The 14,920-nt window shown below is 34.3% G+C and overlaps 1 protein-coding gene across 1 annotated transcript in view; it reads left to right on the top strand.

Moving 5' to 3' along the window:
- The window catches only part of LOC148947338 (uncharacterized), a 28,501-nt gene extending 13,955 nt beyond the window's left edge, over positions 1-14,546 (top strand). The window contains exons 3-5 of the mRNA XM_089097383.1: positions 3,122-3,292; positions 4,961-5,131; positions 11,926-14,546. Coding sequence (XP_088953509.1) covers positions 3,122-3,292; positions 4,961-5,131; positions 11,926-13,241 — 1,658 coding nt within the window. The 3' untranslated portion in view covers positions 13,242-14,546. The remainder of the gene's footprint in view (positions 1-3,121; positions 3,293-4,960; positions 5,132-11,925) is intronic.
- Positions 14,547-14,920: the final 374 nt, after the last annotated feature.

Below are 14,920 nucleotides of genomic sequence, written 5' to 3'. Positions count from 1 at the left end.
TATAGGAGGAGTGGATAGCCCACAAAAAATCTTACAATAAAAATATTTAATGTTTATATTTGTCTTTTTTGCGGTGGGGAGGGGGCTAGTTTTTTTTATATTTTAATGTTTGTATGAATTTTATTTTTAGTTGAAGGAGGATCCCGGAAAAGAAATATGTTTTCACAGATTGTTGCTTCAAATCGGTTTGTGCTGCCACTAATGATTTGACCTTGTTTTCGGAAGGCAATCAGTAAGAACACGCACAAAAAATATTAACTATTATAAGACTATATAATCTAGTTTAATTAGCTTGGAGTTCTATCTGAACACATTGATTATGATAACTTGTTTCCAAAATAAGAAAAATACAAATGGCACAATGAGCTGTTCTAGTGACAGTGCTCCTATAAACTTATAGTGCTGTAAGAGCTAACAGCAAAACAAATAATGTTGAACAAATCTTAGTTTACGATATATAAGTTTATACTTATTTGAATAATAAATATCAAGAAATAAATCACTCCGCAGGTTCAGAGTCCTAAACCGTTTCTTGCCCTCTAGTATCTGTCTAATGAAGTATCTTCAACTGTGTTTAAAATAAATAAATAAAATCTCGGTTTTTTTGTATCAAAATATACATTTGTTCTTCTTTTTAAGAATTAAATTATTTTTCTTTTAGTTTCCTCAAATTTACTCTTTTTCAGATGAATGTTTAGATGTTCAAAGGAATTGTTTCTCTTTTAAAATTTTGACGTTATAGCGTCATCCAGTTTATCATTCTTCATCTAGACAATATTTAATTTAATTCTAATTAGTGTTTTTATGGGTTCATTAATGTATAGTTTGTATCTGGAACACTTTTCTAAATATTTTTATATATTTAGACGTTACCTACTGAAAAAAGTTCGATATTAGGATACTTAGAAATTACATAATCAGCACTTAATTACAATCCCTAAAAGGATTTATACATCAATATTTTGAATGAGCAAGTAATAGAAGACGGCTGTTGTAATGATATTAAAGGGATGACGGAATACTTACAGCTTAATATTTAGCCAAAGCATTTAATAATACTCAGATAAACTAAGGGTAGAAGTAATATTTGGGTAAAGATTACTCTTAGTAAAAAACACCAAAAAAGTTGACATTACCACCTTATTTCCGACTTGGTGATCTCTGGACGGCACTTAATAGACTGAAAACTCTGACAAGTGATGGGTTCTTGGGGTATAGGACTCTGATTCTGTAGCAGCCATAATATCTACTCGATTTAATTCTCATAGCACCTCGGGTTTGGTCAACTTTTACCTTAACCTCCCGGCAACTCCCCCCCGAACAAGAATACCCCTGGAAATAAACCCCCAGCAGTTACCCCCCGAAACAAGCAAGAGGATTTCGGGGACGGTTCAATTGGATTAAAATAGTCTATGAGGGTGTGGTGACGGAACAAGAGTAGATTCTGTGGACAAAAATTCTTTAGGCATGTTGCTTTGTCGAACAGCAGGCTGGGTGGAGGACTTGATTGGAGGTAAAAAGTTAAATGGTTAGGATGAGAAGGGGGTTACGGAAGATTTCCACCTTGCCGTTAAAAGAGTGGGGTCTTAAACTTGCTCTCCACCATTGCTGATAAATGAATAATATTTCATGATTTAGCAATACAATATTAAACATAAGACAGGTCAACAAGTTAAAAAGTAAGCGTATCAGACACGGAAATGCCTGAACAAAAGTTACAACAGATTTGTCTATATGGAAACTGTCAGTGTTACAAAACTCCTGAAAAAAAAAAATTCAAAAAGCTGGGCCTACAAATCATATTTTCTATTTTGACTATTTATAATGAAAAAAAGTCACGCCATTATGATTCAGCGTGTTAGAAAACCCTAGTGTAGAGGTTTCGAGTGTCAAAAGAATTGGCTTATTATGTTGATTCCTAATAAGTAACCCCTAAATGTCATGACAGCTCAATAAAAGTCACGCCATATGATTCACGTGTTAGAAAACCCTACTGTTGAGGTTTCGAGGTCCCATCTGCAAACATGTGATATTTGTATATTTTTTTTTTGCCAGAAGAAATATCACGGTTGTCTGTTTTTTTTCCAGGGGTGATATTATAGCATGAATATTCATAGAATATTGCGAGAGGGCTCACTTCATCAAAAATTAGAACGCTCTTTTATACCTAAAGTAGTCTGATCAAAATTCAAAAATTACTCACTGAGATAATTTTTTTTGGGTAGAGAGCGTTTTAGGAGAGTGGACTTGCCAGGGAATCTTTTACACTGGTGCATGTTGTCAGAATACTGATTCAAAATTCTTTCTGTTTGTTTCACTTTCTCTTTTCAGACTAAACATTAGACTTTCTCTTTTCAGACTAATACATTTCTTCTTTCTTTCTTCTAAATTAGATTTTCTTCTAAAATAGCAACAAACCCTTTTTCTTACTTTTGTCATAGTTTTGGCCCCGTCTGTTGAAATCAGTAGAATTTTTATCGACGGAATTATGATGCTTATCTATACATTCAATTACAGCACTTGCGACACCTTCTCATGGGTGTTATATTTGAGTGGTGATAGCCCTATAAGCTGTTCTTTAGACCCTGAATGAAACACAAATCATACAAAAAGTGAAACATTTGCATTTATGTCAAATGGGTTGTTGGCTAATATTTATAAATTCGAAGCCAATTTGCGATCTTTAATATGCTGCGTTTTTATACTTGAACAAATTATAATTTTTCTGCCTTAATGCCTTGGGCCGACACTTGTAACTTTAATACTGATCAAGATATCTGCTTTTGTTCTTAAAATCTCACAACTTAAACAAAGAATTATACATGTTCTCGATTTATAGAAGTAATGAATTTATAAAAATAAAGTGCAACTTTTTCTTACGAAGTTTTTTTAATGGAAATGTTATTGCGCTTTCGTGGATGTTGTGCCAGAGCCCCACTTACATGACTAACTGGAGCCTCTGTTTTCTAATTTTTTGAGAATCTCATTATATAAAATTTTTTTATAGGACAAGGTGTTCTATTCATATCACATTATTTTTTGGAACTACATCTTTGCCTAAATTTACTAAATACTCTTTTTGTCGAAATTATTTTACATCTCTTTTAATTCATGTTTTCAGAAGTTGATGATGCTTTACCAAGTGACATTAAGAAGCAGGTTGACATTTTGGACCCTTTAATGTTTCCCAAACTTGAAGATGGTCAGTTGAGCACCTTTCCCAGCATTTCTTTGTCATGTAAATTTGAACCTGAGTCTCAGAAATTTGGCTCCACATCTATCTGGGATGAAGGTAACCATTTCAGAGTTCTGGGATCAACTAAATAGAATAACAATTGCTAAAATGTGAATTAAAAAAGTAAAATCTTAACTCTAACTAGAATACTACTACTTACGACTGAAGGCAGAACCAAGCTGCCCTAAGCCAAAAGACGTACAAATGTCTCTTGGTTTGAGACACAACTCACAGTACAGTCTGATTATCATATTCAAAAGATCGAAATTCCCAAGTTTGCATATTTTTGTAGGGGAATAATGTCAGAAATAAAGCACTATTGCTAGACCTGGTAAATGATTACTATACAGTATCGACCGGGGTTGGGTCTAGGAGAAAGAGAACACTATGTTTGGAATCCCCTCCCGAAATAATTCTTGGATTCGTAAAATCGTCTTAAAATGCAGGAGTAAACAAACAATCCTAACTCCTCCACTTGCAAACAGATAGGTTTTTTCTTAGCAGAAAGGATTTCGTGTTCACTTTGCATGTTCCGTGTGTTTTTAGCTTTGCATAACTATCTTGAGGTCTCACTTGATAGTCTGTAAATAAACGACATGTAAGCATGATGGAAAGTATCTTGAAAAAGAGGAAGATTTTATAGCCTTGAAATTTTTTTTATGCATATTGTATTATTATGTTAAAGATAGATAGCCCATTTTGTTAAAGATAGTTCAAAGATTAGAAAAAAAGTCCAAGGGCAACACAACCCCTCCAGTGCCTGGGGGCACATGCTGAAGGTTATACCTTGGGACATGTAATTTTTTTTGGGTGTGGTGGTCATATAAACTTTGGAGGGTGCTTGTTCGATTGAAAATAGAAAGTTTTAGTGTCCGTATTAAGAGTGAGAATTGTTCGGAGGGCAACTTGCCTACCCCAATGCCCTCTTTCCCCCGATTATATCCCATAAAAAGTTTGAGATACCCATTATGTTAAAGATAGTTGAAAGATAAGATACTCTGTCCTGGGGGCATACAAGGATTTTATAGATGGGGTGGTCGTACCTTTGGAGGGGGCTCAGTCGATTGGACATTTAAATTTATATTTTCGTTCTTAATAGCGAAGGAATTGGAGGGACAATCTTACCCCCCCCCATCCACGCTCTCTTGTCTACAAATTCATTTGACCAAAATGTGAGATAGCCAAATTTTACACAGACCTTTACAGTGTCAAGGGTTTTAAGTTATTCTCCTGGGGCATATAAGGTTTTATGGAACGGGATGGTCGTATAAACCTTGAAGGAAGATCATTTGATCGGGAATTGAAAGTTTCTAGTTCTCTATTTTAAGAGTCAAAAATGAATCTTAAGTTGCCCCCCCCCCTCCACGTATTATTTTCCCCAAATGCCTCTGATCGCACATTTGACATATCCATTGTGCTCAAAAAGCCCAAAGATAATGTCATAATGCCTTTGTAGTTTATATAATCCCCATAACCCGTGGGCAAGGGTAAGGAGTGTAATTTAGGCCCCAGGACATATAAGGTTTCATTGGACATTTTGCCATATCAAGTTTGTAGGAAGCTTATTTGAATGACTAATCAATTTTTTTTTTAAGAAGAAGGTGTTCTATACGCATCACTTTTTTTTTACTACATCTTTGTCTTAATTTACTGAATTTTATTTTCGTAAAATGTATATCCATTTTTGTCAAACTTCTTTTATATATGTTTTAATGATGTTTTTAGAAGTTGAAAATGCTTTACCAAGTGACATTAAGAAGCAGGTTGACATTTTAGACCCTTTTTTGTTTCTCAAACTTGAAGAGGGTCCGACGACTACTTTTCCCAGCATTTCGGTACCATGTAAACTTGCACCTGAGTCTCGGGAATTTGGCCTCACATCTATCAGTGATCAAGGCAAAAAATTAAGAGTTCCGGGATTAACTTGATAAGATAACAATGACTAGAATTTGAATCAAAAAAGTAAATTCTTAACCCTATCTAGACTACTAATACTTACGACTGAAGGCAGAACCAAGCTGCCCTAAGCAAAGAGACGTACAAATGTCTCTCGGTGTATGACGCCGTAGGTTTTAGACTTACAGTGAGAGGAGGAGGCGATACTCAAACTCTGGGTTGTAGTGATTTTTGTTCGTTTCAAGCTTGAATTGCATATCAATTTATATCTCACTCGTTTTAATATTTATTTATCAATCATAAATATTCATTGTATGGTTGCATTTATTTTTTATTTAATTTATGTTCGTTTTAAGTTTCTTTCTTACTTCAATAGCAAAATATTTTTGTTTGTTTTAATATTGATATTCATGTTTAATCCAAGCATTACTCGTTTACAATCTATTTATTAATTTATGTTATTACGTTTTGTATGTATTTTCCTATGATTGTATCAGTGGAAAAAGTTTGGCCCCTTTCAAATGAGCCCCCTTTGAAGTTATACGATGACTCCTTCTATATGAAGTGCGAAACTTCAAATTAAAAAGAAATATTCGACACATAAGAGAGGTTACCCATCCGTCTGCCCTTCAATCTTTAGACTAAAGAATTTTAATGCATCGCAAACGACTGTTATTCCAATTTAGCTGCCTTTTTTTTATTTTCATATTTTTGTCAAATGAAGATCTCGGAGGCGTGCTTTTTTTGTTCCCACGAGTTAAGTGTATAGAACCAATGTTCATAAAATATCCAGAGAGGAGTCACTAAAACAGAATTTAAAAGTTATAATGCGCTTCTTAAGTGACAAAAACAACTCTTTTCAGCATAGCTGAGATGTCCAAGCATTTCAGGATAACCTGAACGTCCATGGTAAACATGGTAAAATGGCTACTGGTTGGGCCTTGTCAGTTGTTTACAAATATTTGCTTATACAAAGTTTACAGGATTTTTTTTTTTTTGGGGGGGGGGGGATTTAGAGGGAGGAGGGAGAGGCAGATACTTTGAAATTGTGGCCGGTGTCTATTTTCTTTTTCATTATCCTCAGCATATTTTCAGTTGAAAACAGACTTTAAGCTCTAATCGTCTTTCCGATCACTTCAGAAACCCCCCCTTCCATTGAATCTCACTGGGACGGTCCAAAAATACCTACCATGTGATGAGGGTGAGAGGGAAGAGTGAGTGTCATATACTATAAAATAGTGTCTAGTGTTTATAGTCTTTTAAATTATCCTCAGCATATTTTCATTTGAAAACAGACTTTAAGCTGTAATCGTCTTTCCGATAACTTTAGAAATCCCCCCTTCCATGGAATTTTTTTCAAGGAAATCAAGTCACGCCAAAATTTTCCATGGAAAATTCCCCCTGAACATTTTCACGTGCAAAATAAAGCCAGTAAAGAGAAAGTAAAACAAAGAAAAAGATTTTCAAATGTCAAATCCCCTTATTATAAAATTTCTCTTGGAAATTTCCCTCTCCAGGAACAAAATCTACAAAAAAAACCACTTCAAGCATAAATCTCCTCCCGAAAAATGTATATACTTCCCAATCACAAATACTGCACATAAACAATGGGCAAATTTTATAATTTGAAGAACTATACCAAGGGGCTTCGCAGGGTTTTGTTATTTTCAAACGCATAGTTTTGGAATATTTCAGCCTTGCTGAACAAAATGGTTATCTAAAGATTTTTATTAAAGTATTTTGGAGAAAATGGGATTTGGGATGCTGGCTAGTTGCCCTCCAATCTTTTTGGTCACTTAAAAAGGGCAATAGAACTTTTAATTATTGTTCAAATGAGCCCTCTCTCGATGTCCTAGGAGCATTAGGGCATCAAACTTTAATAATAGCACAAAATTTGTGTTATAAAAATGAAAAGCTTAGCACTAGATCTAGAGCCCACACAAGTCCCAATGTAATTGTATTGAGCCTCATAACATGGCTAAATCCTAATTTGTAATGTTTTAAATAAGTTCAACAACCAGTAAATATGAAGCAGTTTATATAATAGACCTACGATTAAAGTGAATATACCACTTGATACCATTTTTTAGGCTCTTTCTGAAAAGAGAGATGGGCTTTTTTTGCAAATTTGATTTTAAGTCCTTTTAGGAACCCTGAAAATAATAATTTCTTGCCATAATTTTTGAACATAAAAAAAAAATGGGTTTAAACATTGATTTCAAACTTAATAGTTCATTATAAATCTAAGAATTCAAAACAATTCAGCCATGGTTTCTTCTTATCCTGTTAGGCCATTTAAAACAATCATGGTACCTAAATGTAAAAAAATATCACTGTCGAAAGTCTTTTAACCTTTTTGTACCCAAAAACCATAGAAAAAAAAAACCTATTATTTTCATGGGTCCAAAAATGCTTAATATTGACATTGCAAGAAAATAAGTTGAAGCTGCTCCATATATACCAACAAAACTGTCTTAAATTAGAAAAAAGAATCCCAATGTGGCTTAAAATCCAACTAAAATCATCTGAGTTGTGTTGTCTAAACTTAGAATCAAAGAAAAGCTGAATCAAAACAAAATTAAGGAAAATATCAATCTTTCAGCGATTAAGGAATGTATAGACCAGTCTTCCAAAGTATTTTCAAAGCCTTAAAAATAAGGAAGGAGTAGAGATAAGAGCTTGAAAACACCTTCCTATTGTATACTTTAGGCTCTGAATTTATCCCTGGAAGTTTCATTCTCCTAACTTATTTACTTTTCAATATTAGAAGAAGCCTCCAACTAGAATTTTGCTGTAAATTATCCGTTAAGTGCGATAAAAGTATAATGATTGATGCCAAAAAGAATTTTCATCCCCCTTCTTCCTAGTGGGGTCAGATGTGGCCCTAGTGTATAGGCTAAGACATCCCTGTACTCAAACAAATATTTTGACCAACTGTATGGTTCCTAAACAGGAATAACTGGCTCTTAACTTTGGACAGAAAAAAAATGACTATGTATTGTCATTTTAAAATACATATATAGATATTTATTCCTTAAAGTTTTGATAATTTTTATTTATTAAAGTTAAAAAAGTAAAACATTTAGAATTTCCTTTCTGTAAAGTGAAAATTAAGTTCTGGTCTTGAGAAGGCATCGGGTTTAAGAGTCAGGTGGGGTTTACATGCTTAAGGCTCAGGTGGATCCTTACTATAAAAGGGGAAGCAGCACTCATAAGATATCTGTATCTTAAGTAGCACGCGGAGACCAAATGACGGAGAATAAGTCACAAAATTTCTTAATTCATGAACAAGATTGCTAGAAGAGTCTATAGTCATACCCAACTCTTCTTAGCATTTTCATTTCCTCTATTTTCCTTTTTATTCTTTCCATCATTATTTGCCTCCTTATTCTCTCTCCTTTCCTTACAAGAAAACGAGAACAGCTTATCCTTGTTAACGTGAATCTCTTCAAATTTCAAATAAATCAAGGATGCAGGGATGGCTGAAGCCTATTAAAGTAAGAAGTATAAAAGTTTGTTGTAAACGAGCTTGTTGTATTTTTTATTAATATATTCATTATTAATGATAATGCCCTAAAATAAAGTATCCTTATTACCGTTATCTGTAAATTAATAAAAGACAAAAAAAAAAATCAGAAAATGCTCCAGTGATAAACCTTACATAAATAATCACAAAAAAATGTTAATCCGCACGAAAATAAGCTTATTTAAAAGGGGTAATTTAGCTGAAGCAAATAAATTAAGGAAGGAATTAAAAAGTCAAATTAGAAAAGTTGCCCGAGCCTACTATAAAAACAAAATTAAAAGCTTGCGCCATGATAAACCAAAGAACTAGTACTCTGAAATTAAAAAAACTTACCGGCAAGAGTCAAGAACAACTAAATTTTAATATGAATGAACCTCCAAAGACCACAGCTCATGACCTCAATGAGTTTCAGGCTTCTATTTTCCAGATTCTCCCACCACTATCTTACGCATTTCCAGATATTCCTGATCCTATTTCACTCCAACATATTTCTCCACTTGAAGTTGTAAAAAAAATTGAAAAACTAAAGCAATCAAGTATTTGCCCTTTAGATATTTCTATGCCTCTGATTAAGGCTTACAGTGATTACCTCTCAAAACCCCTATCCACCCTGTTAAATGAGATTACCGAATCTGGACAGTTTCCTCAATATTGGAAACAAGGCTTTATTACCCCAATCAAAAAGAAAAATGGGAAGCCTGGCTTTGATGGCGCATTCGTCCTATTACCCTTACCTCAATTTTTTGAAAATTGTATGAAAATTTTCTCGCAGACTGGCTTAAGATGAAAGTCCTCCCCCTCATTGATCTTAGACAGTTTGGTAATCTCAAATCCACGTCAACCTCTCATTACCTGATCCATCTTGTTGATACCATTGATAAATTACTTGAAAAACCTAATACTTGGCTTAATCTGATTTCTATTGATCTTCAAAAAGATTTCGATTTGATTAACCACAATTTGCTCATAGATAAACTCATAAATGAATTCCAAATTGAAACTTTCCTTGTTAAGCTCGTTGCCTCTTTTCTCTTTAATAGATCTCAAGCAGTTAAATATCTAAATTGTTTTCTCAGATCATCTCTCCATATTTAATGGCATTCCTCAGGGGACTATTTTAGGCCCTCTCTTTTTTTCTCTTATGATTAACAGCCTTTCAACCCTTTATGACAATAGGTGGAAATTTGTCGATGACTTGACAGTTTTAGAGATGTGTCATAAAACATGGTTAACAACCCAATGGGCATACTCCAAGATATTGCCTGTGAGGCCTCTTCCCTTGACATGACAGTTAATCCTTCTAAATCCGCAATAGTCTCAGTAAGTTTCCTTAAATCTCCTCCCCTTTTTCTTGCTCCTATTCCTCCTGAAACCTCTGTCACATCTCTTGAACTCCTTGGTGTTACAATTTCTTCCAATTTGAAATGGGATGCCCTATAAATGATACCTATAAATAAATGATAAATGACAAGCGAACTCCTCGCTTTCCCTCCTTAAACTTTTAAATAAATTTAGTTGCCCCCAATCACATTCACCACAAGTATACATTTCTTTTATGCGTCCCATATTAGAGTGTGCTTGTCCTGTGTAGCACCTTGGCCTCTCAAATGAAGCAACACAAAAAAATTGAAAATGTCCAAAAGAGAGTTCTAAGAACTATTTTTGAAGAGAGCAGGGTACCATATTTGCATTTGTTAAATATTTCAGAACTAGAGACCCTCGAGAGACGAAGAAATAATTTGTGACTCCGTTTTGCAAAAAATACCATAACAAACCCTCGGACGGCAAGTATTTTCCCCAAACGTCACTCCCCATCCAGATTATGGCCGCCTCGAGCTGTTTCTGAGCCAATCCCTGTATTGTCCCCCATTTGCTGCGTTACTTCTAGATACGAAAGAACTTTTGTCCCCCTTTATTACAGAAAAAATGAATAAAATGTCCCAATACCTTCTTTTTTTCCCCTCTTTTTTGTGTTAGCTGATGGTGCTGCCCAGGTTCTTGCACTCATTTGCTTGTCCCCCCTTTTTTTCAGTTCCCCCTTTAATTTTTATATATTTATTTTTAGTTCTTTTTTTTTGGGGGGGGGGGGTATTTTTTTATTTTTGTCACCCCCCCCCCTTTCTTGACCAGTTTTTATTTTTTAACTCTTTTATTGACTTACTGTAGTTGAATTATTGACACTTTCTTAGTGTCCCTTTTATTTTATATGTATTTAGGTCTCGCTTTTTTTTGTGTATATTCGCTTATTCCCCCCCCCTTTTTTTATGTCCGTTCTAATTCTTTTTCTGATTTGTATTTGTGTAAGTTTAGTTTGACCAGTTTTTATTTTTTTAACTTTTTAATTGACTTTTTACAGTTTTAATTATTGACTGTTAAATGATTGTTCATTATGATTTTTCTATTTCCTTGTTGTTTTTTTTTGTATTTTTGCCAGTTATAGTGCAACCATTTATATTGTCGACTCCGAAGTCCGAATTCGGCCCTTTGTGGGCTTGTGATAGTGATCTTTTTGAAATAAATATCTTATCGAAGCCACAACACTAATTACGGTGAGGTTTTAGCTCGTAGAAAAGCTTTTATTTGCCTCTTTTACTAGCACTGAGCTACTTAAGCGTTAAATTTAAATTAAACAAAAATGTAGTTCTCTTTCTCGGAAGTTTTCTTTGTTTATTATTTCGCCTTTTTGGCTTTTACTCCCCCCCCGGTCTATCTTCTGAGGTGCTTGCAACCCCCCCCCCCTAAATAATGCTCTGTTGTTGTGTAAAGATATTCAGTTGTATAATGAAATAGGGAACAAACAGATAAAGAAAAGAAAGAAACTAAAACTTAAATTGAGATAAAACAAATTCTAAGAGAACAAGGAAGGAAGGGATAAAGAAAGAATTCTCTCATCTATGAGAAATAAAAATGAGAATCGGCTATCAAATGCATCTAAGTGCATAATATTTTGTTTGACTTTAAGTATTAAGTGTATCCTATATAAGTTAGGTGTCTATACCGTTAAGTGTATACTTATATACATTATAAAGTGTATATTAGTATATACTACTTTCTTTAAATCCTTATGATTGTAAAATCTTTTAAGTATTTTAACTGTTATATTTTTCTCTGGGTTGAATTTTAAATATTATTTTTTATTATTTCTATGAAATGAAACAGATTTTTTAAGTATAAATTCCAATCATCCAATGTTTCTCAATATAATATATTTACGTAATACTCTTAGCTGTTATATTGACATTTATTTTTTTTTATCCCCTAATTTCAGAAGTAATGAATTCAACTATTTGTGGCATTGGTGGGGAAACTCAACCGAATCTCTTGCGTTGCAACTTCTGCGGAAAGACAGAGAATTCATCTCTGATATTAGAACTTCATATAGACACTGGCTGTGAAGAACTTTCACCGATAGAATGTGATATCTGTCCTGCTGTAGTTAGAGATTATAGAAGCTTTGTGGCTCATTTTTTGGAGCATCAAATGGGAGAAACAAGAAGATGTTCAATTTGTTTGCAAGACTATATCTATAACATGAAAGAACATTTAATTTTACTAGGCCATTTTTCAGAAAACAATTCTGAAACAGTATTACAGGGTGGTATCTCTCAAGTTACTTCGCAGGAATTGTCCACAACTATCAGTTTAAGTTCACTTGAGTTGAATTCTAGAGTAACAGGCCACAACGATAAAGGAAATCTTTTGAATCGCCGCTCGCCCAACAAGAAGATTAGAACATACCATGATTGCAGTATATGCAAAAAAAGATTTTTCAATAAACGTACACTGAAAATGCATCTAAGCAAACATAAAAGAGTGAAATCATTTGAATATAATATATTTGAGAAAAGCTTTTCTGGATCGGGTGATTGTAAAAGGCATCAAAGAATACATAGAGGTGAAAAATGTTTTCAGTGTGATATATGTAATAGAGATTTTGCTCGGTTGGAAAACCTGACTGTACATAAACGGGTGCACACAGGTGAAAAACCCTTCCGATGTAACATATGTAAGAGATCTTTTGCTGATTTGGGACATTTGACTATTCATAAACGAGTGCATACAGGTGAAAAGCCCTTTCAGTGTGATATATTTAAAAAAACTTTTGCTCGCTCGGGAAGTTTGACTAGACATAAACGAGTTCATACAGGTGAAAAATCCTTCCAGTGTGATATATGTAAGAAAAGCTTTGCTCAATCTGGATATTTGACTACACATAAACGATTACATACAGGGGAAAAACCTTTTCAGTGTGATATATGTAATAGAGTTTTTTCTCGGTCGGAAAATTTGACTAGTCATAAACGAGTTCATACAGGTGAAAAACCCTTCCGATGTGATATATGTGAGAAAACCTTTGCTCAGTTGGGAAGTTTGATTAGACATAAACGAGTTCATACAGGGGAAAAACCTTTCCAGTGTGATATATGTAAGAAAACCTTTGCTCAGTTGGGAAGTTTGATTAGACATAAACGAGTTCATACAGGTGAAAAATCCTTCCAGTGTGATATTTGTAAGAAAAGCTTTGCTGAGTCGGGATTTTTGATCAGGCATAAACAAGTGCACACAAGTGAAAAATTCTTTTAGTGTAATATATATGAGAAAAGGTTTTTTGAATCAGGCTTTTTGATCCAATGAGGGCGTACAGGTGAAAAACCCTTTAGATTGCATACATATAAGAAAACATTTCTGATCCAAGCCACTTAAGTGCTAATTCCAACATGCATATATGAAAGTGTTATGCATAAAAAAAATTTCTGCAATTTAGAAATGGATTTTTCTGTTGGTGAAGATGTCTTAAATGGTCTTTAGAGTGATCAAACAGGAAACCAGGTGAAAAACTGTGTTTAATCCAACTGGATAGTTTTGTAATCAAACTTTTTTTAAAAAGTCACATTTTATGAATGAAGCATGGTTGGCTGAAAAATTACCCTTTTTGGTTGTCTGAAAAATTACGAACGTACTCAAAGTACCTCTGAGTCACCCCTTCCCAAAATCTTCATTGTTTGCAAATTTTAACCTGGCTTCTTCGTTTTTTGGTGAGGTTCTTCCCTGGAAATTGATTCCAGTCAAAGGTTCTTTTTTAGCATAGCTTTGAGCATCTTTTACTTTTAAAGGCTTAAAGCCAGTCTCCATTTGGCAGATTCCGCAAATCTGCAGCGCCAATCTGCAAATTTTATTTCAATATAGACTTCTATTCCGGCTCCATATTAGCAATTTGCAGATACTGCAACCTTCGACGTTGCTTTTTCTGCAAGATGGCAGAATCTGCCAAATGGAAACTGGCTTTTAGGACCCTCTTTCTAGTGGTGTTGACCTTAATATAAGAATGAGAAATCAATTTAATCCCAAATTAAAATAGAAAGTAATTAACATCATTTAACATTACCTAGTTCAACCATAAGTATGTGCATCCTTTTTTAAATTTTAAGTGTCCTGCCTGTAATTTTATGTGTCCATTATATTTGAGCAGAAAAGAAATTTGAAATACCAAGCTCATTAACCAGTTGAAGAATATTGTTCTCCATAATGGCCGAAGCTTTGAACCAGGACCTGGGGTCAGGCGTTGTAAATTATGCTCTGAGGACATGCATGGTTCTTATAGAAGGGATGCTCGTATAAACCTAAGAGAGGGCTCATTTGATTGGAAATTGAAAGTTCTAGTTGACTCTTGAAGAGTCAAAAGAGATTGGAGGACAACTAGCCCCCCCCCTCAATGTCTTTTTTCCCAAATGCATCCGATAAAAATTTTGAGATAGCCATTTTTTTAAAAACAATTCAAAGATCATGCAACGTAAACTCTGGGGTCAACACAATCCTCCAGGACCCAGGGGCAGGCGTTGTAAGTTATGCCCTAGGGGTATATATGGTTCTTATAGAAGGTATGCTCATATAAACTTCAGAGAGGGGTCATTTCATTGGAAATTGAAAGTTGTAGTTTAATTTTTAAGAGTAAAAGAGATTAGAGGGTAACTAGCCCCCCCCCCTCACGATTATTTTTCCCCAAATATATCCGATCAAAATTTTTAGATAGTCATTTTGTTAAAAACAATTCAAAGATCATACAGCGAAAAGTGGTCAACACAATCCCCTGGATCCGGTGGTAGGCGTTGTAAGTTATGCTCTAGGGGGCATATATGGTTCTTATAGAAGGGTTGCTCATGTAAACTTCAGAGAGGGCTCATTTGATTGGAAATTGAAAGATGTAGTTCACTTTTTAAGAGTCACTTTATTCAAGATAAGGTGGATTATGACGCAAATCAGTT

This window comes from Artemia sp. Qi Xiang Cuo, chromosome 11 (assembly GCF_049724085.1).
Source record: "Artemia sp. Qi Xiang Cuo chromosome 11, ASM4972408v1, whole genome shotgun sequence".
Classification (NCBI taxonomy): domain Eukaryota; kingdom Metazoa; phylum Arthropoda; class Branchiopoda; order Anostraca; family Artemiidae; genus Artemia; species Artemia sp. Qi Xiang Cuo.
This window is presented reverse-complemented; position numbering and strand designations above follow the sequence as displayed.